General features: G+C 53.9%; 2 protein-coding genes across 9 annotated transcripts in view; one reads left to right on the plus strand and one right to left on the minus strand.

The window, feature by feature from the left end:
• The window catches only part of LOC309886769 (uncharacterized protein), a 36522-nt gene extending 35996 nt beyond the window's left edge, over positions 1–526 (plus strand). For all 5 annotated transcript variants that reach the window (XR_014318983.1, XR_014318984.1, XM_082777964.1 and 2 more), the window contains one exon: positions 401–526. The gene's annotated coding sequence lies outside the window, so the exon portion shown is untranslated. The remainder of the gene's footprint in view (positions 1–400) is intronic.
• Positions 317–26586, minus strand: ST14 (ST14 transmembrane serine protease matriptase). 4 transcript variants are annotated; one of them, XM_082777961.1, is made up of 19 exons: positions 23904–24016; positions 15080–15239; positions 14745–14872; positions 14136–14206; positions 13504–13664; positions 13008–13043; positions 12335–12572; positions 11443–11582; positions 10923–11020; positions 10266–10375; positions 9183–9313; positions 8788–8892; positions 7707–7814; positions 7166–7279; positions 6848–6970; positions 6271–6457; positions 2707–2966; positions 2285–2421; positions 317–1750 (listed from the first exon to the last, which is right to left on the minus strand). In XM_082777961.1, the coding sequence occupies exons 1-19, from the start codon at positions 23943–23945 to the stop codon at positions 1589–1591; spliced, it is 2511 nt and encodes an 836-aa protein (XP_082634087.1). In that variant the 5' UTR covers positions 23946–24016; the 3' UTR covers positions 317–1588. The 4 variants fall into 4 exon arrangements, with proteins under 4 accessions (XP_082634087.1, XP_082634089.1, XP_082634086.1 ...); XM_082777963.1 differs by lacking the exon at positions 23904–24016 and adding an exon at positions 24295–24419 and having other exon boundaries at positions 318–1750; positions 6848–6973; XM_082777960.1 differs by having other exon boundaries at positions 318–1750; positions 6848–6973.
• Positions 26587–27543: the final 957 nt, after the last annotated feature.

Genomic DNA, 27543 nt, shown 5'->3' on the forward strand with positions numbered 1-27543 from the left:
AACTGCCTCGTGTCAGTGCTCAGCGCCCCTCCATCTGTGCTGTGCTTGGAGTAGTGTGAAAAAATCCCTCCTGGGCCTCTCCAGCCTCTGGAAACACTGGAACCTGGCTGATGTCCTTGGGGATGCCTGAAACAGTACACTGGGGCCAGAGGGAGCTGCTGTGAACAGGAGAGATAAAGGGTTTTGCAGTATTTCCAGTTAGGATGCTCAGCCTCCTCCTTGGAGAGCTGGTCACAGGGAATGGTTGGGAGTAGGGATCTGTACTGCAGGTTCTCAGGAGCACCTGCACAGAAGCCCATGAAGAACCACATAAGAACCACACAGCCAGAGGATTAGAAAATATTGCAGTTTATTAGAGCATCTCCACTTCATAGAGTTTTACAAAACAATATATTTACAGGTCTGACTAATCTCGATGGGAGTGTGCTCTTCTAGGGCAAGGACCTGGCTACACTGAAAAAAAGAAATCAAATCAGCACATTCAGAAGTCACATTGTTGTATTTTCCTTACAAAAGTAAAAAGAGCAGAGGAGTCTGGTGTCTGTCAGCCTTGGAGCCGGCAGAGCCAACCCACGTTGTCATGGCAGGGACAAGCTGCAGGAACACATTCAGTCAAACCCTTCAGCTCCTTCGCCAGCTTGTCCCTGGAGGCTGCCTTCAGCGAGGAAGTCACTGTGTGGTGGTCCTGTCCACCACAGCTACCTGAGCGCAGGGCTGCCCTGTGGGACCAAGCAGCTGAAGCTGCCAGCTAACCCCGAGCATCGTCTTAAGGCACACGGGTAAGGCCACTCTGCCCAGCCCTCAATGCAGATGATGGCATCCAGGACGTGCTGGCAGACCCCAGCATGGTTTCCTTCGAGGTGAGTGGCAGCACGTTTCAGCCTTACTGCTCACCTTCAGTGCTGCAGCCTTTGGATCCTCACAAGGCCTCGGACGCAGAGGAGGACAGAAGCTAAGTCAGGCAAAGGACGGCAGGAAACCGTGGCCTGGGACCGTGCCAGTGGTGGGATCCAAAGGGCTGAACCCCGGTGAGAACTTCTTCCCCCCACCCTCCATCACTGAAGACCAGACAAAGCGGTGCAGATGGCAGTTCAAAAACAAGTGAAGGAGATGGAATATATTCTGAAAGCTTGGTTTTGAACCTGTCACAGTAAAGTTTGCCTCTAAAAACAGTTTTTAAAAAAATCTTTAATATTTTTGTCTTTTAGTTTAGTTTTGGCTGTTCATTCAAGTTCTTTATGGGAGCTGCACGAGCTTGCCCACAAAGGGAAATTTCATATACCTAGGCATTGATTTCTAAACTGAGATTTGGGTTCAGGGTAGAAGTACTAAGGCCTAAACTACAGCAGCTCTGGCTGCTCGGTACACACACGCTTTAAATATGGACAACAGTCCAAGGCTGGGCGTCCCAGGCACTCACTCGCAGCGAGGTAGAGGGAGGGTTGAAGTTCACAGTCGAGGCAGCTCTCTGCTCACCGCCGCCACGTGCAGGGAGGACAATGCCACGGGGCCGCTGGTCGCGGCTGGGTCAGTGCCCAGCCAGCGGTGTACAAGAGGCATTCGTGTCCACAGAGGGCTGAGCGTGTCCCTAAAGGCCCGTGTGCTCTTTGATCCACCCTCGCAGCGCGGTGACCCGGCTGTAGACGCCAGGCTTCTCCTTCTGTGCACAGCCGTCACCCCAGCTCACGACGCCAGCCAGGAACATCCGACTGTTGGCTTCCACGCTGATCAGTGGCCCTCCAGAGTCTCCCTGCACAAAAACAAACAGTACCGTAAGCACTGACTCAGTACAAGGTCTAGCAAAGTATTAATGACAAAAACAATCACAAAGTAGTATGAAATAATTCTCTGGCCTTTGAAGGGAACCCTGGAGTTATTTTTGAGATTAAGTCAATACAATTTCCTGCTCACATCCATTCCAATTTAGCCACACCCTGAATCAAGAAAGAATGGGACAGATTTGTAGCAGATATCTAAGTGTGGCAATATGAGTCAAAATGCTAGAATAAAAACAGCCAAACAAATATGGCACTCAGTAACAGCGATAAAGCAGAGGACAGCTGCACCCCTCTCCTACCTGGGGAGCCATTTTTGAGACTAAGTCAATTTGCTGCTGACGAGCAGTCCAATCTGTCTGTTGTCTGAACCAAGGAGCCACATAGCTGTGCAGTGTGTTAAGTGGGGGAATGCGAGTCAACGCACTCAATAGTGCTGAGCAAGGGGCCTGGCTTGCTGCAACTCCTGCTAACAGCACCGAACCAGGGCTGTCGCACCGCTTGCCTACCTGGCACGCATCCACACCTCCCGTCAGGATCCCCACACACATCATGCGTGGTGTCAGCTGGCCGGACAGCAGCTGGTTGCAGATGGTCTGGTTGATCACCCGGATCTCTGCTTTCTGCAAGATGCTGGCTCCACTGCCTGCAAGGACAGAGGAACAGTTCAAGCACACGGCTGTTTCGAGCAGCAGTTCCCTCCCCTGTGCAGACATCAACCTGTGTGCTTCTCTTGGCCCCGGGCTCTGCCACAACCCGCTTTTTCCTAATACCATTTTCCCAGCAGAACTGAGACATGAACTGCATGTACTCCCAGGGGAACCTCATCTGATTCCAGTCTCACGGCAAACTGAGCTGCTTAAGCTGGAATCTCCCATCTGCCCTTTTCCCTACAGCCACACACAGCCCCAAATCCACTGCCAGCGCTCACCTCCTTCCACAGTTGCTCCCCATCCAGTCACCCACAGGTCTTTGCCCACAGGGAATTGGTGGGTGGAATCGGGCAGGCAGATGGGCTGGACGACAAAGGAGAAGGTGACAGGACTCTGCAGCTCCATCACAGCAATATCGTAGTCATAGGTGTAGTCGTTGAAGTAGGGGTGGGAGATGATGCGCTTGATTTTCCTCATTTGCACGTTGGCGTCATTGCGGTTGCCCTGGTCGGTCAGGCCCATGTAGGCTGTCCACTGGCTGGGAGCGGGTAGAATCACAGAGTCATTGAGGTTGGAAAAGCCCTCCAAGATCATCTGGTCCAACCACCCCCTACCACCCATATCACCCACTAAATCATGTCCCCAAGCACCACGTCCAACCTCTCCTTGAACACTCCCAGGGACAGTGACTCCACCACCTCCCTGGGCAACCCGTCCCAACACCTGACTGCTCTTTCTGAGCAGAAATGTCTCCTCATTTCCAACCTGAACCTCCCCTGCCACAACTTGAGGCCATTCCCTCTGGTCCTGTCACTGGTTACCTGTGAGAAAAGGCAACCCCCAGTCCCCCACAGCTTCCTTTCAGGCAGTTGCAGAGAGCAATGAGGTCTCCCCTGAGCCTCCTCTTCTCCAGACCAAACACCCCCAGTTCCCTCAGCCGCTCCTCACAGGACTTGTGTCCCAGGCCCTTCACCAGCTTCATAGCTCTGCTCTGGACATGCTCCAGGCCCTCGATGTCCTTCTGGTAGTGAGGGGCCCAACCTGAACACAGCACTCGAGGTGCGGCCTCACCAGAGCAGAGCTCAGGGGGATGATCACCTCCCTGATCCTGCTGGCTGCACTGTTCCTGACACAAGCCAGGAGGCCATTGGCCTTCTTGGCCACCTGGGCACACTGCTGGCTCATGTTCAGGTGAGCATCAACCAGCACCCCCAGATCCTTTTCCTCTGCACAGCTTCCCAGCCACTCTGCCCCCAGCCTGTGACACTGCATGGAGTTGGTGTGGACAAAGTGCAGGACCCGGCCCTGAGCCATGTTGAACCTCACCCCTTGGCCTCTGCCCACCAACCCATCCTGTCCATGCAAAGAAGGCATTAAGAACCTCAGCCTTTTCCTCATCCTCTGTAGTCATGTTCCCCCCTGCATCCAGTAAAGAATGGAGATTCTCTTTAGCCCTCCTCTTGCCATTAATGTATTTATAAAAACATTTTTTGTTATCCTTAACCATAGTGGCCAGGCTGAGCTCGTGCTGGGCTTTGGCCTTTCTGATTTTTTCTCTGCATAAGGTGGCAGCTGCAAGGCACAAGGCAAGGGGCAGCATGAGGCTCTGGCTTGCAGAGCTCATGCAGATGTCCCAGCTCATGAACCCTGCCCACCATCTTAAAAAGTTTCCTGGAGAAGTGCCTGTAAAAAATGTTGTTTCTTCTTGAGACAAGCAAATGGCTAAAAGTGGGCGTGCAGCTGTCTGGGTGCCCCGTCACCTTGAATCCCACCACATGTCAATCACTGTAGTGACTGCAAGAGCACAGGGCACTGATCTGACATCTCAACAAATAAACACTTGTGTACTTCAAATGTCTGCTTCCACTTCACAGAATCACAGAATCACAGAATTTTCTAGGTTGGAAGAGACCTCAAGATCATCGAGTCCAACCTCTGACCTAACGCTAGCAGTCCCCACTAAACCATATCCCTAAGCTCTACATCTAAACGTCTTTTGAAGACTTCCAGGGATGGTGACTCCACCACTTCCCTGGGCAGCCTGTTCCAGTGCCTCACAACCCTTTCAGTGAAGAAGTTCTTCCTAACATCTAACCTAAAACTCCCCTGGCTCAACTTAAGCCCATTCCCCCTCGTCCTGTCACCAGGCACGTGGGAGAACAGACCAACCCCCACCTCACTACAGCCTCCCTTGAGGTACCCATAGAGAGCGATAAGGTCGCCCCTGAGCCTCCTCTTCTCCAGGCTGAACAAGCCCAGCTCTCTCAGCCGCTCCTCGTAGGACTTGTTCTCCAGGCCCCTCACCAGCTTCGTCGCCCTTCTCTGCACCCGCTCAAGCACCTCCATGTCCTTCTTGTAGCGAGGGGCCCAAAACTGAACACAGTACTCGAGGTGCGGCCTCACCAGAGCCGAGTACAGGGGGACGATCACCTCCCTAGTCCTGCTGGTCACACTGTTCCTGATACAAGCCAGGATGCCGTTGGCCTTCTTGGCCACCTGAGCACACTGCTGGCTCATATTCAGCCGACTATCCACCATCACTCCCAGGTCCTTCTCTGCCTGGCAGCTCTCCAACCATTCCTCTCCCAGCCTGTAGCTCTGCTTGGGGTTATTGCGCCCCAGGTGCAGGACCCGGCACTTGGCCTTGTTAAACTTCATGCAGTTGACCTCAGCCCATCGGTGCAGCCTATCCAGATCCTCCTGCAGAGCTTTCCTACCCTCAAGCAGATCGACACACGCACCTAACTTGGTGTCATCTGCGAACTTACTGAGGGTGCACTCGATGCCCTCGTCCAGATCATCGATGAAGATATTAAAGAGGACTGGCCCCAGCACCGAGCCCTGGGGGACGCCACTAGTGACTGGCCTCCAACTGGACTTGGCTCCATTCACCACGACTCTTTGGGCCCGGCTATCCAGCCAGTTTCTAACCCAACGAAGCGTGCGCCAGTCCAAGCCAAGAGCAGCCAGTTTCTTGAGGAGAATGCTGTGGGAGACGGTGTCAAAAGCCTTGCTGAAGTCAAGGTAGACCACATCCACAGCCTTTCCCTCGTCCACCCAGCACGTCACTTTGTCACAGAAGGAGATCAGGTTCGTCAAGCAGGACCTGCCTTTCATAAAGCCATGCTGACTGGGCCTGATCGCCTGCTTCCCCTGCAAGTGCTGCGTGATGACTCTCAGGAGGATCTGCTCCATGAGCTTTCCTGGCACTGAGGTCAAACTGACAGGCCTGTAGTTTCCCGGGTCTGCCCTCTGGCCCTTCTTGTAGATGGGCGTCACATTTGCTAGCTGCCAGTCGATTGGGACCTCCCCCGATAGCCAGGACTGCTGATAAATGATGGATAGTGGCTTGGCCAGCTCCTCTGCCAGTTCCCTCAGTACCCTTGGGTGGATCCCATCCGGCCCCATCGACTTGTGCACATCCAAGTGCCGTAGCAGGTCACCAACCAGTTCTTCATGGATAATGAGGGCCACATCCTGCTCCCCATCCCCTTCCACCAGCTCAGGGTACTGGGTATCCAGAGAACATCCGGTATTGCCGCTAAAGACTGAGGCAAAGAAGGCATTGAGCACCTCCGCCTTTTCCTCATCTCTTGTAACTAAGTTTCCCCCCGCATCCAGTAAAGGATGGAGATTCTCCTTAGTCCTCCTTAGTCCTCCTTTTTGTGTTTTCACTACGAGACTCTTCCCAAAACCCAGCTGTCTCTGAGGGTGTTAAATCAGGCAGTGGCCAAGGCCAAAATCTGTCACAGACAGCAGCACATTAAGTATCCCCAGGCCCTGCAGCAAAGCGTCCCCAGCTCAGTGAGCCCGGCAGAAGCAGCCCTTGGGCTCCCACCTACCTGGTGTCCTGCAGTTGCAGGAAGCAGTGTGCTGCAGTCACCAGCCAGGTCTCCGAGATAAGCGAGGCCCCACAGACGTGGCCCTGGCCCGTGACGTGGAGGCTGACCTGCCACGGCCACTCTCCCATGTCCGAGTTCTGCCCACCGACGATCCTTGACTTCCTAGTAAAGGAGCGGATCCCGCAGTCTGGGGTGAGGAAGGAGAGGGGGCACTTAAATACTCTGGTTTCTGTTTAGCACCTCCCCTTCTTTCCTCTGGGACATCTCCCGCAGCACAAGTGCCCCATTACCTACACCAGGGATGGCTGATGCTATCAGCTTAGGAGCACAAACACCGAATTTGCTAAAACATTTACTGGCCAAGACAGTAAATGTGTAGACAAATTATTGTCTGATATCTGTGTGAGCCCTCTCTAAATGTGTTGTACAACAAAGACACTCAGCACAACACCACTCAGCTATTTCCAGATCTGAACGGTTGTGTAGAAATGCCCAGGGGCTCTCTCCACCCTACTTTAGTGTTTATCTGAGGGGTCCAGCCCAGAAACCCATGTCCCCCCTTTGCGTGGGTACTCACTGCAGTTGTTCTCATCAGAATTGTCCTCGCAGTCCTGCTCGCCGTCACACTCTGGGTTCTGTTTGGTGATGCAGAGTCCACTGCGGCACTTGTACGTGTATTCCTTGCAGGTCACTGTTGTACCTGCTGCAGGCAGGCCAAACAGGGAAGGATTAGTGCCAGTTCTGGGAAAATCATGCTGTTCAGGGGCCCTTCACCACTTGTGCCCTCCCCAGGACATTGCCACCAGATGCAGGAATGCCCTCCTGGATGCCCAGCCACAAGCACATCCATAAGAGGCTGTATTTCAAGAGAGGTCTCCCGCAAACCCATCCTCACCTTTGCTACAGCTGCCTTCATCACTCCCATCTCCACAGTCGTCCTTGCCGTCGCACTTCTGCGTGTCGGGGATGCATTTCCCGCTGTTGCACTTGAAGCTGCTGTTTCCACAATCTGGGGAAAGAACAGCTCCTGAGAACAGCCGGGCACTGACACCTCACCAGGGAGGTGCAGGGCACAAAACCTACATGGCTGCATCCACCTCTCTCTCCCCTAGGGCAGGTGAAGCCTCTGCAGCTACAACACAAACACCCATTGCCTGTGCCCCCAGCCTTTTCTTCTCTAAACTGCACACCACCAATTTATGCAATCCTTCCTTTCCCAAAGCGTTACATTTCCTACACTTTTACTCATCCTCAAGCTCCCACCTGAGGCTCCTGTGTTGTCCCAAGGAAAGCTGCCCCGCAGTGTTCCAGGTGAGACCTCCCCGTGCCGTTTTGGGCTCCAGCAAGGCACTTGGCTTCCTCTGCCCCACGTGCCTCCATCGCCCCCTTCACCTTGCTCAAGCCCTCAGCCCTGTGCCTGCAGGGAAGTTACTTACTGCACTGCAGCTCGTCGCTGTCGTCGCCGCAGTCATTCACGTTGTCACAGACCCAGAACTTGGGCTTGCACCAGCCGTTCTGGCACCTGAACTGCTGCTCGGTACAGACTGCAAAGGGACAGAGAGAAATCAGGGGAGGGCCTGCAAAGGCACCCCTGGGTCACCAGCCACACATCTGCCATTGCGCCCACCATAACGTCACAGGAAGATCTGGGTGGCTCCCCCAGTGGGTCTGCAAGCACATGGGGACAGGTGCACCAGAACAAGCACACGTCCATAAATACACATGCCCTTGAGCTATAACACGGTATTTCCACTGCCCAGCAGACACGACTATCTGGAGAGCTAAAATGTCTTAATCTAACAGTAAAGCTGAAGCTCACATTTCACCAGCCTAACAGCAGCAGGACAGGCAGAGGCAGCACTGGAATGAGAGACGTAGCAGTGGGAGAGCACTCGAGATACCCAGATCACCAGGGCGGCCCCTCACCGCCCAGGGCAGCGAGAGGGCAGCCAGGCCAGCAGCACACTCCCTCAGAAAACAGCCCCAGACCTGGCACCAAGAACCCACAGCAGGAGAGGCTCTCATCTCTAATTAACTTCAGACCCTGGACAATCACATTTTCTATGGGATTGCTCTGTGAATCCAAGAGGAAAAACTGTTGCACAAAGAAACAACACCCATGTAGTATCACACGGGTTTTCCACATGTACTCTGCAGCCCAGTTCCATAACACAATGCATCCACCCAGCTCAGACAGCCAAGTCCTCAAGAGCCAGGAGGACTAAATGGGAAAACATTCCCAGTTGGGAGGAACTGGAAAGCAGGGGAGATCCCACTGGGAGAGGCCTAGATTGGCATGAACCCGCGTCTCCTATATTGGAAAGGATCCCAAACTGATCCCCACACCAATGGCCTCTCACTCCAGCGTGCAGGGTGAGGCAGTACTGGTGCTAGCCAGCAAGGCAGGCAGGCAGCTCACCCGCAGGGCCCAGCACAGCACGTTAGCCCAGCACCACCCCCAGCCCCCTGGGGCGGTGCACCCTTCAGAATAAAAGCCAAAAGAAAGGACAGACTCACCACAGGACCTCTCGTCGCTGCCATCTACGCAGTCCATCCACCCGTCGCAGCGCATGCTTTTCTCAATGCAGCGGCCCGTGTTGCAGGCAAACTTGCCAGGGCAGGCTGAGAGGGAGAAAAGGGGTAAAAGACGTGAGTCCTTCAGTCTGTGGCACTTCCCCGAAGCACACAACAGTCCTAGTGCTCTGGGCGGCCTGCTTACAGCATCCACCATTAAAAACAGCTTTTCCTCAGAACGGAGGAATACAAGGAGGTTCGCAGGAAAATAAGACTTGCTCCTGTTGCCCCAAAAAGTGTGCTCCATGATTTACAGGGCAGCAGAGCAGAAGTTATCTAGTCTGCAGCAGACATCTGGCAAATTATTTTCCCTATGCAGCCTCAAGATTTCAACTTACGGTCACTGGAGTCGTAGGACAGGTACTCAGCAGAGAAGCCGGTGTCTGTGTACGACAGGTCTGAGTGGAACCGGACCTCGATTTTGTTGGTGGTACTGGCCACCACAAACTGGGAACGCTCCCCACAGTACCTGAAGGGAGACAACACAAAGACCAGTGCAGTGCTATAGACCAGCACTGAGCAGCCCTTCTTCCACCCCTGCATTCTCCATCGCCAGAAAGGAGGAACTCCTCATGCCCAGCTTAGGCAGCAGGAAGCAGGGCCAGCACAGGGTGCACAGGTCCAGCACAGGGTGCTGGACCTCGAGGGCCGCACACAGGAGCTGAAATTTGCTGCACCTGGCAGAAGGCTGGGGCCTTGAAAACAGCCAGGCAGAAGCTCATCTAGATCCGTGATGTCATGCTGATCGCTCTCTCTCTGATCTCGGACCCATCAGGTCTCTGGGTGTGTGCGGCCTCTAAAGCCCCAGGATCCCACCCCACGGCAGGCTGGTAGGAAACCCCCTTACACAGGCACCCCTGCGGGAACTAGAAGGGTTGCAGCCACAGATTCTGACTTTGAAACCCTTTCTCCTCAAGGAAGGGCCAGCTCTCTCACCCAGAATGTTGTGAAACAACCCTGCTCACTTCCCATATGCCGTACCAAGCTGTATTTTCGGTCCAGCTGCCAATAGGTTGTGCAAGAGTTAACAGTAAATGTAACAGTGAGTGCATCACAGAATGCAACGCAGTCACCCTAATAATGGAGAAATACCCATTCAAGCAAAATCAGGCCAGATGTTTCTACACGGATCTGCCTTTCTGCATGTGATGCCTAGGATGTGATACTCCACAGCCTGCCTTTGCGTTTTGTTTTTTTCTTTCAGCTGCAGCATGCAACAAACCCATTGTCTGATCCCCAGATTGGGCACTGAGCTTTGAGAGCAGGTCAGACCCAAGCACTCTTCTGCCTCATCATATTCCAAAGAGCTTCAGCACCTCTGCTCCCCCAGCAAGTTTAAGGAATGCACAAGGTGCCATATAACGAAACGCAGCCCCTCCAAGGACCAAAGCCACAGGTCAGACAGACAGCCTGATGCCTACCTCGTGCTGTTGATCTGAACATAGTCCTTGGGGCAGGAGCTGACTGGGATCCCCGGCTCCAACACAAAGAACATGTTGAAACGCACCTTCACGTTCTTTTTAGAGGGAACCTGAGGATGGAAGCAGAGGCATGCAGGTTTTCTGAAGCACAGAAACTGGGAATAAGTTTCCTGGGTTAAAGGTTGTGTTTGAGGGGAGGGACAGAAGACAACCAAAAAAGGAAAGAAGTCAACAGAAAAACTCCCTTCCCAAAAAGCCATTACTGCTCCCCTTGTCATTCAGTCACTTGGCTTGCTGACCCCAGGATCCCAGATTAAAGAAGCACAAAACAGAGGCTGAAGCCCGGCATTTGTCAACAGTGCCTGCTCTCCCAGGTTGCCCTGCCACCAGTTTTACCAGCAAGTGGCAGGTCTGCCCCGAAGCCCAAATCCTCAAGTGCTTTGTGTAAAGTTACAGTGACGGGAGGCTACAGTGAGAGTCACACAGGGTTCAGGCCTCTCTCAGCTTCTTCTGCCTTTGACACCAGTCCTAAAGCCTCCCTCCAGCCACGTCAGACTAAGCCTCCAGGCAGCATCTGCTGTGAGCTCATTTGCTCTGTGTCCTGCATAAGCAGATTTATTTGACAGACTAATTAAGGCGAAGAGGGGACTGTGTTACCTCGATGTTCCAGACGCAGTCCAAGGCTGGGGGGTAGTGTGCTGGGTAAAAGGGAGTAGTGAAGGTGCCGCTCTCTCCTTTCAGGGTCCCACCGCAGACTGGAAGATAAGTAGGAAGATGAAAACAGGTTAGAGATTCAAAGAGATGTGGCTTTCCCAAGGCATAGCAGGCTATTGCCTGGGGCAGGAAAAGAGGCAGATGCATCAGCCTCTAACAAGGTTAAGTTGATCTCTAGAGAAAGCTCCTGCTCCAAGACTTGGAGAGAACCCAGGAGATCAATTAGGTGCTTCCTGCATACATCTATCTGCATGTCTAATCCAACATAATTCTTATTTTGCCCTCCTCACAGGACATCATTACAGCAGCCAAGAGCACTGTGGACAAGGCAGGCTCAAAGAGCCAAAGTGAGACCTGCATCCACATCTCCCAGCCCTGGAAACATCCCTGGCAAACTGACTGCAGCCACAGCTGCCCCTGACAGAGAGATGCTGCGGGAAACTGGGCCAAGGCATACACCCACCTTTCGTCTTTGGGAGCTGGAAGAACTCAGCCTTAAAGCCAGGGAATCTCCCCTCCTTGTTGGTAATCAATGTGACGAGCATAACGTTCTGGGAGGACAGGAAGGTCAGGTTGTAGGAAGGAGCATAATTCCCACACAGCCTAGGAAGGAAGGAACAAAATCTATTAGACAGCTGCAGAGAGAGCCTCCAGTGGCACCAAGCACCAAGGAGCAGGGACAGGAGCCCCACTCCCAGCAGCACTCCTGTGCAGCTCACCATCACCCTGCCACACCACTGCCATACAGAAACTTAATGGGGAGCTAACACAAATGTGTTTACTGTGTTCAGTTTTGGGCCCCTCGCTACAAGAAGGACATGGAGGTGCTTGAGCGGGTGCAGAGAAGGGCAACGAAGCTGGTGAGGGGCCTGGAGAACAAGTCCTACGAGGAGCGGCTGAGGGAGCTGGGCTTGTTCAGCCTGGAGAAGAGGAGGCTCAGGGGCCACCTTATCGCTCTCTATAGGTACCTCAAGGGAGGCTGTAGCGAGGTGGGGGTTGGCCTGTTCTCCCACGTGCCTGGTGACAGGACGAGGGGGAATGGGCTTAAGTTGAGCCAGGGGAGTTTTAGGTTAGATGTTAGGAAGAACTTCTTCACTGAAAGGGTTGTGAGGCACTGGAACAGGCTGCCCAGGGAAGTGGTGGAGTCACCATCCCTGGAAGTCTTCAAAAGACGTTTAGATGTAGAGCTTAGGGATATGGTTTAGTGGAGGGCTGTTAGCGTTAGGTTGGAGGTTGGACTCGATGACCTTGAGGTCTCTTCCAACCTAGGAAATTCTGTGATTCTGTGAAATCACCCTCTTCCCTATCTCCCCACCCCGTGGAGGAGCACCGAACCCTAGGGATGCTCTGCTCACCTCACCAAAGCGTGGGGCTCCACGGGGCTCAGAGAGTTGTACACCTTGATGTAGTCACCGTTGTCTGTGCACTGCTCCAGTTCCAGCGTCCTGAAGGTCAGGCTGATGACAGAGTTGGCGTCCGCCCTCAGCGTCCAGTAGCAGCGTGCGTTGTTGGGGTACGGGCTGTTGGGGAACCCCGGCGTGGTGAAACTGGTGACCTCCCCTTCCTTGGCATGGAGGGCAAAAAGGCAGCTATCTGCCCAGGAGAACGGGGAAGAGTTAGCAGGACAAATGAGGAGGGAGAGAGATCTTTCCCATGGGTGCAGGGTTCAAGGAAGAGGACAGCAGACACGTTGAGGTTTTGATTTGCCTTTTCCCAAGAAGCAGAGCGTGGCACTCATTGTTCCTCGCCTGCCTGCAGGGTGTCCCTGGGGAGATGCCTCCTTTAGGGAGCACCCTTGTTATCTCCCTCCATCTACAAAGGGGAAGGATGGACTGGGCCTCCCACCACTGCTAGATAACAGCATGTCTGGCCAACCCCAAAGCAGCTCCAAGCAGCACATGGAGGTCTGCCCCACAGGCAGAGCACCCCGTTTCAGGCACCTCCTCACCCCAGAATGGAAATCACCACCCTGGAGACCCCTGGGGATGCAGAGAGGCCATTGGGAGACTGAAGAAGAGCTGTACTTACTGTCCCGAGAAGACTGAGCAATGCTGGGGTCAGCAGCTGCAGGAGGAAACAGAAGTGGTGTCATCCTGTGAGCTGTAGGAAGTCCCTGTGCGCAAAGCTGCTGAGGTCTCTGGGGTCTGCATGGCAATCTGACCAGGGGAGAGCTGCTCCTTCCCCTGCCTCCACGAGCAGAGCCCCAGCGCGTGCCCTAGGAATCTGAGTGACCAAACTTATCCCCTGCAGGAGGGAGGATTGATCCCTGGCCCTCTCCAGAGGGGCTCAGAGGAGAAGACAGTGTTCAGATGAACGGGAGCAATGCGCACAGCTTCCTCCATCTTTGTGGACCACCGAGTGGGGTCCTTACGCTCACCCTTCAAGCTGCCCCTGCAGCCAAAGGCACCCAAAGGAGGGGTGCAGCTGGCAGCAAAACCAGCAGCAGTGACACGCCAAGCACCAAGAGTCCCCCTTCCTCCCCTGTCCCACGCAGAGGCCCAGGAGTCACTGAGACAGCACTCACGGAAAGCGACAATCGACTCCACCTTCAGCACGGGGTTTCGCAGCCGCGGGTTCAGCTTCTGGATCAGGCTCTGCTTGTCCGCCATGGCCCTGTCAAGATCCTTCTCGCGGTACTTGGGGACGACAAACTCTGACCAGTAGTAGGCAATGACGCTGCCTTCGCTGCAGAGGAGGGCGATTACAGGATGAGAGCAAGGCCAGACACAGGAGGGCAGATATAACACAAGAGAGGGCCAGGCTACTTGGTAAGCCCTTTATGGAGGATGGCCATGGGGAAGGGAATCTCAATAACAAGCTGAGCAAACTGCAGCCCAGCAGAGGCCTCCACCAGCCCGGGGAATCCCTTCCCGAGCTGCCAGGCACCAGCCATGGTGGCTCACAGGGCTGTACTGCGCCACACCTTGACTTCCCCAAGACCTCTCCTCGTGAGAAACAGACAAAATACACTGTCTCAGCACAAGGCTTTTGAGGTTGCTTTTCATTGCCCACCCTTTAAAATGTCACTTGGAGTGGCTACTGCTCCTCAGTAGTCACCTCTTTCTGGAGCAGCCCAGCAAAGAGGTGTATGGCCACGTGACACCCCAGAATTGCCCCCTACACTCCCACTCTCAGGCAGCATCTCCTGACACCCACCTGAACGCAGTTACTACTGTCTCCTTGTGGTATGGGCCAATATCTGGATGACTCCTGTAGATCTCCTCCACCTAAAAGGAGTTTAAAGAGTTCAGCATGGCTGGAAGTGAGGAGGGTGGAAGGCTAAAGACAGACAGAGGAAAATCAGAGCACGTACCCAGCATCCCTGGGGTGCAGGAACCTGCAGGGGCCAAAAAGCGGAAGAAGGAGAGCTGAAAGAAGGAGAACGGAGAAGTGTCCTGACTCCTGAAGCCAACTCTGGCCTCAGCCCCCAGCCCCAAGGCCTGCTCAGCTGCAGAGCTGCATTTCTTCTCTGACCCTGACCGCCAGACCTGGCTCTCCCTTTGGTCCTGGGGTTTGCCCAGGCAGCCCCATAGGCACACTGAGCTGCAGGGGCAGGGAGGCACAGCGGCAGCGGGGTGGAGCTGTTACACCAAAATCCAGGTGAAAGGCAGGCTCCCCGTGAGCAGCTCAGCGAGTCAAACAACTCGTGAGGAGCAGGGAGAGTTAGGAGGAGCGAGACAGCTCCAAGCAGCCTTACAAGCAGCAACCCTGTGGCCACAGGGCAAGAGAAAAAAAAAGCAGGTGGAGGGATCCAAGAGCTCTTACCGTGCTCTGCACCTTCTTGGCCAGCATGGTGAACTCTGGGGAGCTGGAGTTCTCGTAGGCATCAATGAACTCCCAGTTCAGAACCCGCAGGTGGCCGTTGAAAACCTTCTGGACGGGCGCTTTCCTATCTGGAAGGTGACATTTCACAGAGAAAGGCAGTCAGAAGAAGCAGAAACGGGCTCCCTGCTTTCTGGAAGCTCTGGCTGTCACTGCTGCTAAGGTCCCACGTGAGCAACGCACGGTAACGAAGCTCCCCCGAGCCCAGAGCAGCAGGGATATGCTCCTGGGACATGCCCCCACCCAACCCCTTGGAGTTGGTTGAACCTCACACTCACATTTGAAGTGCCAAACCAGGAGGCCGATGACGAGGGAGATGAGCAGAAAAGCAACGATCATGATGGCAACGACCACACGTCGCTTTGGGCCACGCTTCTCCATCTTCTTGGAGTTCATGGCCGGGAGGAACTCCACCCCTTCCTCCACGTTGTTCATGTCCTAGGAGGGGCAGGGAGAGCAGGACAATGGAGAGGCCATTCCCAGAGCCTGCTCTGCAGATGCCCAACCCCAGGGCAGTCTGCCACGCAAGGACGGAGCAGAACCACAGAGCTGTGGCCTCAGAGCATCACCAAGAGCACAAGGCGCCTCGGTGCCAGCAGCTCCGCAGCCACCCGTGGCAGACCAAGCCCCGAAGGCTCCTGCTCGCAGACACGCAGTGCTAGCACGTGCCTCTTCCTCACTCACCAGAAGGAAGTAGGTGCTTCCTTTTGGGCACCATCCAAGGTGATCAATCCGAGCAAACTCCGGGGCGAGGCCCCGCACACCCCATGACCACAGCAGGTCACAGCCCCAGGACCTCCAAGATCTCTGCCTCCCGGCAGGTGAAACTACAAACATGGGTCCAACCCCCCGAAATGCCTGCTATGTGGCAGGCGTGTCACCCTCACCCCGACGGACACGGCAGGCTATAAATAACATTCCTGTAAATGAAGAAAACGAGCTACTTCCTCCCCACACATCCACACAGCTCTGTGTGTCTGCCCAACGCTCCTACAACCCTGCCTGGATTTCCCCCTCGCAGCAAACACCTGGGAAAGGAAATAAAACAAAAAGCCAGCCACAGAACGAATGCCCACAGCCAGGCTCTCAGGACAAAGCGTGCTGGAAAATAAAGGGCAGGTCTTGGAGGCAGCCACCCGGGAGCGAGGGATGCCACCTGCAGCACACAGCTATAAGCACCCTGCAGCTCTGCAGGCACAGGATGAAACCACTGGACAGGGAGGAACGTCAGCAAGCCCTCAGCGCTCAGGATTTTCCCTTTCTTGCACCTTTTGGCCCTGGTTTACCTTCTTCCATCCTTGCCCTGCCAACATTACCTGCGCCAGCCAGAGAGGGAATCAGAGCAGCGTGCTCCATCCTCAGAAAGGGGCACGGCGGCAGGGACAGCCCGCTTCCCAGCACAGAGCTGCCCGATGAGACAGGTTTGCTTCGCGTGTCCCCTCAACCCGTACAAGGAGGTGGAGGGATTACTTCACGCTCTTCTTACAAAATCTGAAGGGTGTAGCTGAGCAAACCAAGCCACGCACCAGGAATTTGCCCAGGCAGGAGCATCCCTCTGGCCGCTGTGAGCTGCCCAAAGCAGGGGGCAAGAGGGCACCTCGCCATCCCTGCCACTGCCTCTCTTTCCCGAGCCTTACGGGGATCTGGCAGCTCGCTGGCTGCGTGGCCAGGCAGGGGCACAGGGCTCTGGGTGACAGCAAGGACACAACAACACAGAGCCCACCGGCACATGCTTGCTGCTTCCAAACACACTCCTGAGCTTTGCGAGGGGGAAATGTCATCCCTGCAAACGTGAGCCCGGGTCGGATGCTGCCTGCTGTCTGCCAGCCGGCATAAGAGCTCAGAAACATCACCAGCTGCACGAGGACAAATGTCACAGACACCCAGAAGCACACAGCACGTTGGCAGAGACCTCTGAGCCCACGGCACCCTCCCGATGAGCGACGCTCCCTGCAGGACAGCCCATCCACCTGCATCACCCTCCCACTCCTCCTGCCCTTCCCTTACCCAACCTCTGTCCTCTCCTGCCACATTAATTTTTTTTTTTTTCCCAGGCTCCTCCCAGCCTCTGCACTTCAGCACAGCCTCTCCTCCTGACGTGTTAGCCTGAGGCCCTACGCAAACCAACGGGGACAGGGCAGGGGAAGCACCTTACCCTCCGCTGCTGTTGGGCTGCGTACATTTAATCCTCTGCCAACACTGCCTGGAAGGCCATCGAGATGAGAGCAGCCCACGCCTCCTCACATCACTTCTCAGAACAAGCTGCGTTTATCCTTGAGCAGCTCTCCGCTACAGCATGGGGAAGGAAGCCTCCGTTCGGGTTATTTATTACGGCAAAAAACAAACCAGCACAAACCACAGCACCTCGAGGTGCCCGACTGCTTTCTGTCATCAACATCCAGCCACCGCCAGGAGGAAGAGAAGGCTCTGCAAAGCCACAAGGACGGCACCACGGGGGTGCTCTCGCCTGTTTGCCTTCCATGATCGCACGGGAAAACTTGAAAATGTAAACCAAGGAAACTCCTAACAGGAGACACACAAATGGAAGTTAAATACATGCCTATGCCTCCAACCAAGACACTCTTCAGTTGGAATCAGGGTTGCCTAGAGCCTGACACACCACCCGATGAGCTGCTGCTAGCAGAAGGAAGGTATTTAAGTCACTTCTAACACCTGCAAGAGCCTGTGGCAGGAGAACAACCTCCAGGGCTTCAGTGATGCTCATGCAGCAGCTCTCCTGGGCTTCCTGGGGTGAGCAGGAGCCTCCTGCCCCAGCTCCGAGGGGAATGCCGTGTCTGGGTGGGTAACAACAACTGGGCACAGGCTGTTAAATCTCAGCCTCAATAATACACTCCCCTGGCAGGTTGATTTCAGCCAGATGGCATTTCTTCTCTGAGAGGGGGATCCTGCACTTCTTGCCTAATATTGAAGGGTTGCAGCAGTGGTAAAATGACGCACAGAAATCATGCCTCCTGGAGCTGCTGGGAGCGCAAAGAAACCCCTATTCAAAGCCTGGCCGCCCTGAGGAAGCTGATTCAAGTGGTGTATTGCCATCTGTGCAGTGGTGACCACAGGTGACTGAGCACGGAGAGCCAGCATCCTCCTCCCCAGGCGCTGACCGACCGGCCAGCATCGCTCAGCACATGCGATGCGCTCCGGCTCCAGTCCCTGCGAGGAGGAGGAACGTGGCCACGTCTCTGGCTGCAGGTACCTTCATCCCCCTGCACGATTCCCCAGGGCTCAGTTTCATTGAGCCGAGTGAGGGAACCACGCTGGCAGAGAAGCCTGGGGCTCGGCAGCAGGTTTACGGTACTGCTGTGTGAGGTCAGGCTGCGAAACACTCGGCTCCGTGGCCGGAGCGTTTTAACACCCTCTGAGCTCACAGCTGTATCTGTGCAGAAAGCATGTAGAGAGGAACAACCATCAGCGTGATTAAATCAGAAAGAAAACACGGTTTCCTTCCCCCTCTACACATAAACACACACACACCACCTCTGCGGCTGCAGAAAAAACAAAGCAAGTTAGGCAAAAGATCTTAGAAATAAATCTTTCTTTAGACAACGTCTCTGCTTATCTTAGAAAAAAGGATGAAGGTCATTAAAGCTGAGAGTTTGCTGCTGAGACAGCAGCGATATCCACAGCACCAAGGGGAACTAAAGGAGCGTGGGGACTCTTGGGAGATTAATTCTATTGTTATTATTATTTATCATTTTTATTATTACACACGTATAAGGTGCATAAGCACTCACTGATATTTGTACTCTCTAGATGTCACCCAGCAATTAGAGTCAGATATGAGAATGGATTCCAACAGGTTCCTGTCCCTGCCCTCTGCTTTGAGCGCCAGGCCTCATCCTCTCGTCCACACTCACACCTAAGACCACCACTGCAGTCCCCAGCCTCCTCTGACACTTGTGTCAGGCTTTTTAGCTAAGCTGCTGCACGCACCTTTGATCCCTGTGGAGAACCTCGTCCATACAGAGGATCTGAAGCATCTCCCAAGCACTACGGGAATGCTGGATCGGATTGTGCCAGGAAGATTTCAGACGAGGCCCCGTCCTGACCTCTGAGTAATCGCCCCTGCCCTGCTCAGCACGAAGAGCACCCGGCTGACCTTAGGACCAGACGTGTCTGTGTCCGAACAGCACAGCTCAGCCTCTGCCCCTCACACGCATCGTGCCACACATCCCCTCTGCTGCCTCTCCTGCCCATCACGGAGACACAGCTCGTGCTGCTCTCAGCTAGGCAGAAACCGGACGGAATCAAAAGCAAAAAGAGTTGAAAGATCACAGTTAAACCGAGAGGCACCCAGACGTTTTATCTCCTTTAGCTCACAGTTGCTGGATGTTTCCCTGGCACATACTGAGCATTCCCTTCATCACGACGCATCTGCAGATAGAAATCAGGGAGGATGTGAACGCGCGTCCTGCTCTCACCTTGTCCATGGCTCCCCAAGAAGCAGTCGCCAGCACAAATTGACTCGAGGTCTGACTCTTCTCACCCGTCTCAATGAAACTACTTCTATAAACATTAATAGAAAACCTTTCCTGATATTCTCTCCGCATTAGTCACAGGCCCAGTTACTTCCTCTTGCTCCTCCTCACTCAGTTCTCAACGTCACCGCTCCCTGCAGCAGGAAAGGAGGTTTCTGGCTGGAGCATCAGCTGGGCTGGTGCGGTGCCCTGGGAGGGAAGTCTCATGCCAATCAGGTGGAGGAGTCAGAAAGAAATCCCCACGGGGATGAGGAGCCAGGACACACCACCACCGGACTGCCTGGCAGCAGCAAACTCCCTCTGCACAAGCCAAAAGCCGCTAGATGACAAAAGGGAGCTGCTTCTGTATCAGGATGCGCTTGGGTTACCCAAAAATATCCTTTGGGGGTGGTAACGAGTCAGGAATTAAGTGCTTAACTGTCCAAGCCTCCTCCTGAGCTGACAGTCCACGCTGACCAAGGGAACAGCAGCAGAGCCTTTGACTAGTGCTCCGAGCCCCAGGCTGGAGCTGTGGTGTGGGGAACCAGAGTTCCTCCCATCTTTGTAAAACCTCGGTTTTCCAACAAACAAATCACAGGTTGGGAATCCTATGTTCTACATCTGGTTCCCGTGGGTGCTCCGCTTCTTGCACACCTTGGTTTCCCCCCCGAGAAGAAATTCCCTGAGGAAGCTTGGGAAAGGAGCGTGCACGGAGGGATTCATGTTGTGCCCAGAGGTCTCCTGCATACAGCTCCTCGGCGATGAGAGCTCCGGGAGAAGTCCTGTGCAGAGCTCTTCACTCCTCCGTAACCCAGCCGCTCGATGTATTTTTAGACAGCAACTGCAATCCGCCCGACTGGACAAACCAGAAGCTGAAGTGACTAATTCTGTCAGCAGGAAACCCAGCAGGCACACGGGGAGGGTGGGAACTGCCACAGCATACTCGGTATTGGAGACGTTTTACTGGAAAGCAGAGATCTTCCTGCAATGGGGAATCCCAGAAAGGCCAGCTCTCTCCCCAGCAAGAGGTTTTGGGGAGGTTTACAAAGCACCTTTGCGATCAGCATCTCGCACACAGGTTGGTTTTCAGGCCACAGATCTGCACGGATCACGGGAGGGGAGAGCCAAGGCAGTGTCCCCAGGCTCTGCTCGCAGCCCTCTCTCCACAGCTTGGCTCCTTCCCTCTGTCCTGTGCAAACCTGGAGCAAAGACTTTGCCAAAGGCTGACACAAGCGTCCATGGCCGAGGAAAGGAACCTGGGAGAGGTCTCAGATGAAGCAGCGTCATCAGGCCGTGTGGCTTGACTCTCGGGTAATTACACCCTTCAGCTCCCGGGCTGTGATCCGAGAGGCAATTCCCACCTGCCCTTTTGCAGCCACACCTGCCTCGGGAGGTGTTCAATAAAATCTGAAACAAACATCACATGAGCAGCGTGGTACTGGAATTGAGAGGAATGAAACCCCTCGACTCACCAACTGGCTCAGAGCTTGGGACCCTGCAGCCTTTAGGATCGAGGGGGTGGGCTCGTGGATCTCCCATCCCTGCTCACAACCACGTCCAGCTGCTTTGCTGCATCAAAGTTCCGTCTTTTGGAGAGGGCACAAGTCCCTCACGTTTCTATTTGAGCAGACTGTGGACACCATCACTTCCCACTGCAGATCTGGAAACGTATTTTATTCTCTCAATCCTGAGGTTTGACAGGGGTGCAGAAAGGGAAGCTACGGCCCAAGCAGTACGTTAGCACCGAGCACGTTCCTTGAGCCTAGCTGAGGCAGAGAAATGGACATTTCAGAAGGGCAGTTCGGATCTTAGGGACCCTCCAGGGGTTTACACCATGCGGGGCTAACCTGTTGCTGTGCAGGTAGAGCACAGAGAGTTGTTTTTTTCAAAACCCCAAGTTTCCCAGATCACACTGAAAGCCAAAACCAGATTTTTGGTGTTGGCATAAGAGGAAACAGAAAGTTTCCAACTGAAAACCACCACCAACCCAACAACAACAAAAGCAAACACACTAACAAAACCTAAAGGCTGCTGACACGGTGTGCAGCGTGCAACTCACTTCACCCCAGTAGCTCAGGTACAGCTCCACTGCTCTCGAGATCGACGCCTGCACCAACTCCTGCTGAAAGCCCTGGTACTGCTCCAGAGAGAGAGCTGATAAGAACAATATTCTCTCAAATTCTTGATAAGAAATACATGGAAACAGCAAACAGAAGAGCTGTGTTTCTTTAAGGCACATTCACACTGTGTTGCCCCAATATTGGCAGTAAAACTCCTTGGAAACTTTGCCAGTGTTTTATTTTTCTTCAGCAGTTCCTTATTAAGGGCAATTGCACTATAAAACGATGGCACCCGAACTGACGAGGGAAAAGGGAGCAGGAAATAAGGGACAGAGTGTCCTCCAGACAGACTGTCCACCTTCCAGGCTCTGAGGGTAAGTGTGACAGTGAAAGGCACAAGTCACACACCTATCCCACGCACAGATCTCCAGCTCAAGTCTCTATAGCGTTCAATTGTCTTGTGACCATCCTGAGTCATGCGAGAAACTCAATTCCTTTAGGTTAATTACAGAAGAAACTAAGTTAATGTTTGCGCAGGACAGCACGGGCTTGGCTTGCTGCCCCGCACCGGGCTTATCAACGCAGCTGTGTCATGCAACGCAGCAGCTCATAGAAGTGACCACATTTATTTGTGTTTCTGTTACATGAAAAAAAAATCACTGCTGTAAGACTTTGTAATTCCTGGGGAATGAAAGCTGCCTTACAGGCCTGATCCATGTAGCTCTGAGCCTTGAAATTCTTCCCTGTAAGATGCTTATTTCCAAAGACCAGAAGAGAAGCACGCCCCAGATGTAAATAGCTTATTTAAAACACTCTTAAATCTTCCATGGTGCGGAGAGCACTGTCTGAACAACAACAATACTCTCAAGGAGGCTCACAAAAGCAGCTGCACTCCAGAGCTCGATGAAACATCCTAAGCTCATCATTACATTGCACCCACGCTCCTTACTGACAGTTTTGAGGTGGCTCTGGGCCAAGACATTTGAATGCTTGGGGTCAGCAGCAGGGGAAACACCAGAACATCCTCCAGGCAAAGCCTTCTCCTGGCAGGTCCGTCCCTGCTAGCTGTTGGGAGCTGCTCTCTCCTCTGCCCCAGCATATTGCCCAGATACCGCAGCACACCTGTGTGTAAGGCTGGCCCTAGTGGCCTTTGGATGGTAACGGTGTATTCTCCTCTGGGCAAGGCGAGAACCTTTGGTCTGATACGTTCCCCAGCCAGGCCCTCAATAACTCTCTCCCTCTTCCCTCAACAGTTTTACAGAGCGATCTTTTGTTTACAGAGCAAAGGTCTCGCGTACTCTCGATCAGCCCCAGCCTCTTTCTCGTCGTGCCTTCCTTATCCCTGTTTGCCTTTGGCAAGAAGAGCAGCAAAACTGGCCCGAGCAGCAGCTCACCCACCGGGGGGAAAGCTCTGCACCTTTCCAAGGGCGAGCGGCAGCTTCCCCTCGCGCTGCCCCGAGAGCCGCAGGAGGAAGCACGGCCACTGCAAAACACGTTTGTTCTGCCGTAATATTCGTAGGCCCACCGAGCCCAACAGCAGGGCCACCAGGGGTGTTCAAAAGCCCTCGTCTTGCTGGGGGAGACCTCCCAGAGCAGATCAGCTCCTGTTGTACTCAGAGCAGGGGAGGGGACGCGGTGTCCCCTTGTCAGGGGACAAGGGCTTGAGGCAGAGCGGTGGCAGCGTGAGCGACTCCTTGTGCTCCTGGCAGTCACCACAGCCCCGATGCACACAGACCACGGGGCTGGAGGCAAGGAAAACTGTTTTTCTTGCTCTAGGCCAGCTTTCTCATCGGTGCTAACACAACCTGCTGCTTCGCTGCCGTCAGATAACAACCGCTAAACCCTGAACTCGGGGACCTGCACCAAGCAGCCTGCAGGTGAGCTGGAAAGCACTACGGTCGCAGTTTAATTTAAAAGCCTGGTTTTCAGATGACTTTGTGGCACTGAACAAGCACTGGACACCCAACCCCAGAACGGCGTGATGTGGCATGCTGTCCCGGACCGACCCTCAGCCAGGCAGATCTCACGAAGCAAAGACTGCGGTGAAAAGTCGCTCCCTTTCAACGCCCGGAGATAATACACGGGTTAATTAGCAAAGCCCCAAAGCCCTGGGTTAACGCGAGGCGTGCTGGTGACTCGAACTGGTTTAGTTGGGGCTGTTGCTAAACAACCCGGCTTCACTCCCGGCACACTGCTCACCTCCCCGCACCGCACCACAGCGTATTTTATAAAAATACCCGAGGTGGAGCGGCGCGGTCACAGAACCATAAAACACCCGTGTTCAAAGGGACCCTCAGGGAGCGGAGCCCAACTCCTGCGTCCCCAAGGGACCCCCAAAAACCTCACCGTGTGTCTGAGCACGGTGTCTGAGCGCTCCTTGAGCTCTGTAGGGCTCGGGGCTGTGCCCCCATCCCTGGCGAGGGATGCCCCGATGCCCACCCCCGTGCCCCGAGCCGCCCCCAGACCCCAGACCCCGTTTCCCCTTGAGGCTGCCGGGCTCCAGCACCGCCGCAGCCCCGCTGCCTGGCTCCCGGTTCCCCGGGGCTCCCCTCACCCCCCGCGGCACCCACCTGGGGCCGGGCGCTGTACTTCATGCTGCCGCCGGGCTCCATGGCGAGCGGGGCCGCCTCAGGCCGCCATGGCGCGGCGCTCCCCGCGCTGCCGGGCCCGGCCCCGGCCCCGGTCTCAACCCCAGCCCCAGCCCCGGCCCCGGCTCCTCCTCTCGGCACCGCCCGGCAGGTGCCGGCAGCAGGAAGGGGCCGCCCGGTGCCCGGCTGAGGGGGGCAGCCACCGGCTCCCTTCACGAAGGATCCCCGCACGGCAGCAGGGCTCGCTCTGCACAGCCCCTGCCGGGGTGACAGCGGCGGTCCTGCCTCGAAACCTCCCCTCAGAGACAACCCTCACCGCCACCCCACACGGTTTCCCCCCCCAGGGTCGAGCCCACCCTTTGCAAACACTCACATTGGGTACGCTCGAGGGCTGCCAAAGCCAAATGTTTCCTGAAGGCTGCTCTCTGCCAGGCTGTGGCACCTGAGGAAGGAGCCGCCTCTGACCAGAGCAGACCAGATGCAAGACGCCAAGCACGGCAGCAGGAACGGCACGTGTGCCGAAATCGTGCCTGTCCGCTGACCCGCAGTCTCCTGGGGACTGGATGGTCTGGTATGAAAGGGTGCTCCCAGGCAGCAAAAGGCAAACACCCGGGGTTTGGGAATGCTCTAATGTAGATGTGAGAGAGGGCTTTCAACACCAGAATTTGCATTCCGGACCCTTACTCCATCATTTTTTCTTCTCGGAAAGGTGACCACCACACACTGATTTCTAGGCTTCCTACATTCAACAGTAAGTCAGGACTAAAGACAGCTGAACCAATACCATCTTTCCTGGAAAATTTTCCCTCCTCTGTGTTACACGTGATAGTCTATACCAACATACAGAGTCTGAACTGGCCATCCTTTACACCAATTTCAGCCCTGAAACTGATTTTTTCCACGACTGAAGTCCCAGAACTGTTTTTGGCCTAACAGAAGTTGTCTGCTGATTACCAGTGCCTCAGGGAGATTTTTGCTGGGTTACCTTTGTTTGCCCTTGCTTTGAAATGTCTCCAGCAGAGTGCAAGTTTCCTGTCCCGTTTGTAGGTGTCTCGGTGTGGAAAAAAGAGATCACATCAGCTCTATGGTCCTGCTGTTTTCTCTTTAGGTGAAAAAAACAACTTCTGTGCTCTTACAGAAATATTTCTGCCACTGCTTCCCAGCCCCCTCATCAGCTAGCAGAATCCCCTCCGCTTGCTGAGCACAGCACAGCACAGCAGGAAGTGTCACCGGATTTAAGGTATTCCCCTTCAAAAGGTGGCTTTGTTAGTCAGCCTGCTGAAACTACCTGGCTGGCTGATGTCAGGGCTGCTCTCAGCTCCCTCGCTGCTGCCCAGCCCAGCCCAGCGCTCCAGTTTTACAGCCACTCCCTCCCTGGCCGACTGCAGGTGCCCCGGTCTGATTTAACACCCCAGTGAAACAGCATATTTCAGGTACAAAGTAGCTATTGCAAGCTGAACCACTGCTCTTTGTTTCTGTAAATTTCTCTTCCTCTCCTGCATATCAATTCATCTCCTCCAGGCAGGTGCCAAGCAAACACTGTGCTCTGGGATGTGGCTAATGAGGGCTAGACGCAGACTCACTCTTTGAGGCCTAAGGTGTCTTGCAAAGATCCACAACTCCTGGTTTCACACGGACCTGTGAAGGCTCCGTGTTTCCTGTTATTCAAGCCACTGACATTTTACAAACTAATTCATTAGCCCACATGGGTCTTTGAACAAGGGGACGTAATCACTGCTAGGAAAACAAGAAAACAATACATGTGCTAAATATAAAATATTATATAGCTGGGAGGCAGGCAGTTCAGAGCCCTAAATGATAGGATTCCCATTTCTTTGTTGCTGAAGCAACAATTTATTTAGTGGAATTGTTGTAGTACTGGCTAAGTCACCATAGTAGATGATGGCCCCCTCCTTCTGACCACTATAAAGACCCAAAACATCAAGCAGCAATTCTCAATAAGCAGTCGGCCACGTGCTTTTGCAGTAGTAGACACTTCCATGCGTCTCTCCAGTCTGACTGAGCCCAGCAAGTCAGTGTCTCCACTATTAAGAAAGATGTAATTGAAGCAGAAAGATCAAGCAACTTACTCACTTGGAATGGTAGTAGTCAGCAACAAACAAAGCCTCCATTTCTGCCCACTTATATCAGTTCATTCAATAAAAGCTGTCATCTTTTCCACCTAACCTTTTCTCTTTGTATCAGTATGGCCACAACAGCAGCGTGAGAGCAGAAAGTCAAGGTTTAACACACCTTCAGGAAGGAGATTACTTACTTTAGGTGAAACCAAAACTCGTAGAACCAAGTCTGCCTTTGTTGTAAGTGTACACAAGTTGCAAGAGCTAAACTACAGCAAGCTCGACCCCCTAGAAGAGTCCTAAAGGAGACCCAGATTGGCTTCTGGGATCAGCAGCCAACACTGTCTGAACTGGCAGAATACTTCCAGCCCCTGCTCCCAGCCCTGAAAATGCCATGAAGGAAAAAGAAGGGAAAGCACAGCTGCTTACACAAGGAGCGAAGGAGGCTGCCTGCAGGGGAAACGTCGTCTGGTGGAGGCAGTTCCCAGTAATTCTAGCTCCACCAAGGAGCACCGTCCATCCACATGGCCACACCAGTGAAGGGCTGGATTCGGTCAGTGACAAAGGGTTTTCCTCACTGCAGTGTCTCAAGGATTCTGTTCTCAGTGTGACTCCTAAATTCAAATTTCACCGACAGTGCCCTCCCACCCAGATTCCTGCCAGACAAGCCTGAAACCACCCCACACATGTCTGCAGCGAAAAACTTTCAATCCGGTTTGGCAACTTGGACAGCGATACAAAAGATTGGGAGAGAGATAAAACTCACAGGGTGTCCTGTTACTTTGCATTCCAATGGGTAAATAAAGGGCTGATTCAGTGGGAGGAGAGGAAAACGTCATCCAGAAGCACCATGGTTTTCAGCTGAACCGGCAGCCCCCAGAGAGCAAAGGAGCGTGACCTGGTGGTGAACACCGGGTACCACTCAGCTGATGATCACAGGCACAGCTCTTCCTGCTTTCAGGCCTGAAGCAAGTTGTCTTGGTGTGATTCAGCCTCTCCATCTGTAATGCAAGGGGAATAATTACTGACCTTGGAGAATGGGACCTGTAAAAGTGCAGCAAGGTGCCTTCAATTGGCCACTTGATACTATGAAGGCAGAGCTGAACTGTGGTGCTGCTTTTCAGAAAGCTTTTCAAGGATTACTGTTTAATTTGGACGGGAACTTAACCTTTGATCTCAAATGCTTCTTTCAAGAGCTCTGGAGTGGGAATCCTGCTTCCAGAACACAAGTTTGGCAGGGATCACAAGTAGCTTTGACCCTTACATCAGTAATACCAGCCACTTCCACCTGCTTTAGTGCTTAGCCAGATCAGTGCTCATTACAGAGCCTTCCTGAGATCATGAAAGCTGGCCAGAACACAGGGCACTAATGATTAGCTCTATCCTGTGGACAGTATGGGCGTGAGCAGTGAGCAAAGGATGTGATAGTATGAAACCAGTCTGCAATGAGAAAGTCCACCCTCAGCTCTCCAGCATGCCCCAGACAGCTCTGAGACACACTTTCAGAATTAAGGGGGGATAATTTCTTGTGTCTCTGTGGAACT

The sequence above is a fragment of the Aythya marila genome, assembly GCF_965140915.1.
Source record: "Aythya marila genome assembly, chromosome: 23".
Classification (NCBI taxonomy): Eukaryota; Metazoa; Chordata; class Aves; order Anseriformes; family Anatidae; genus Aythya; species Aythya marila.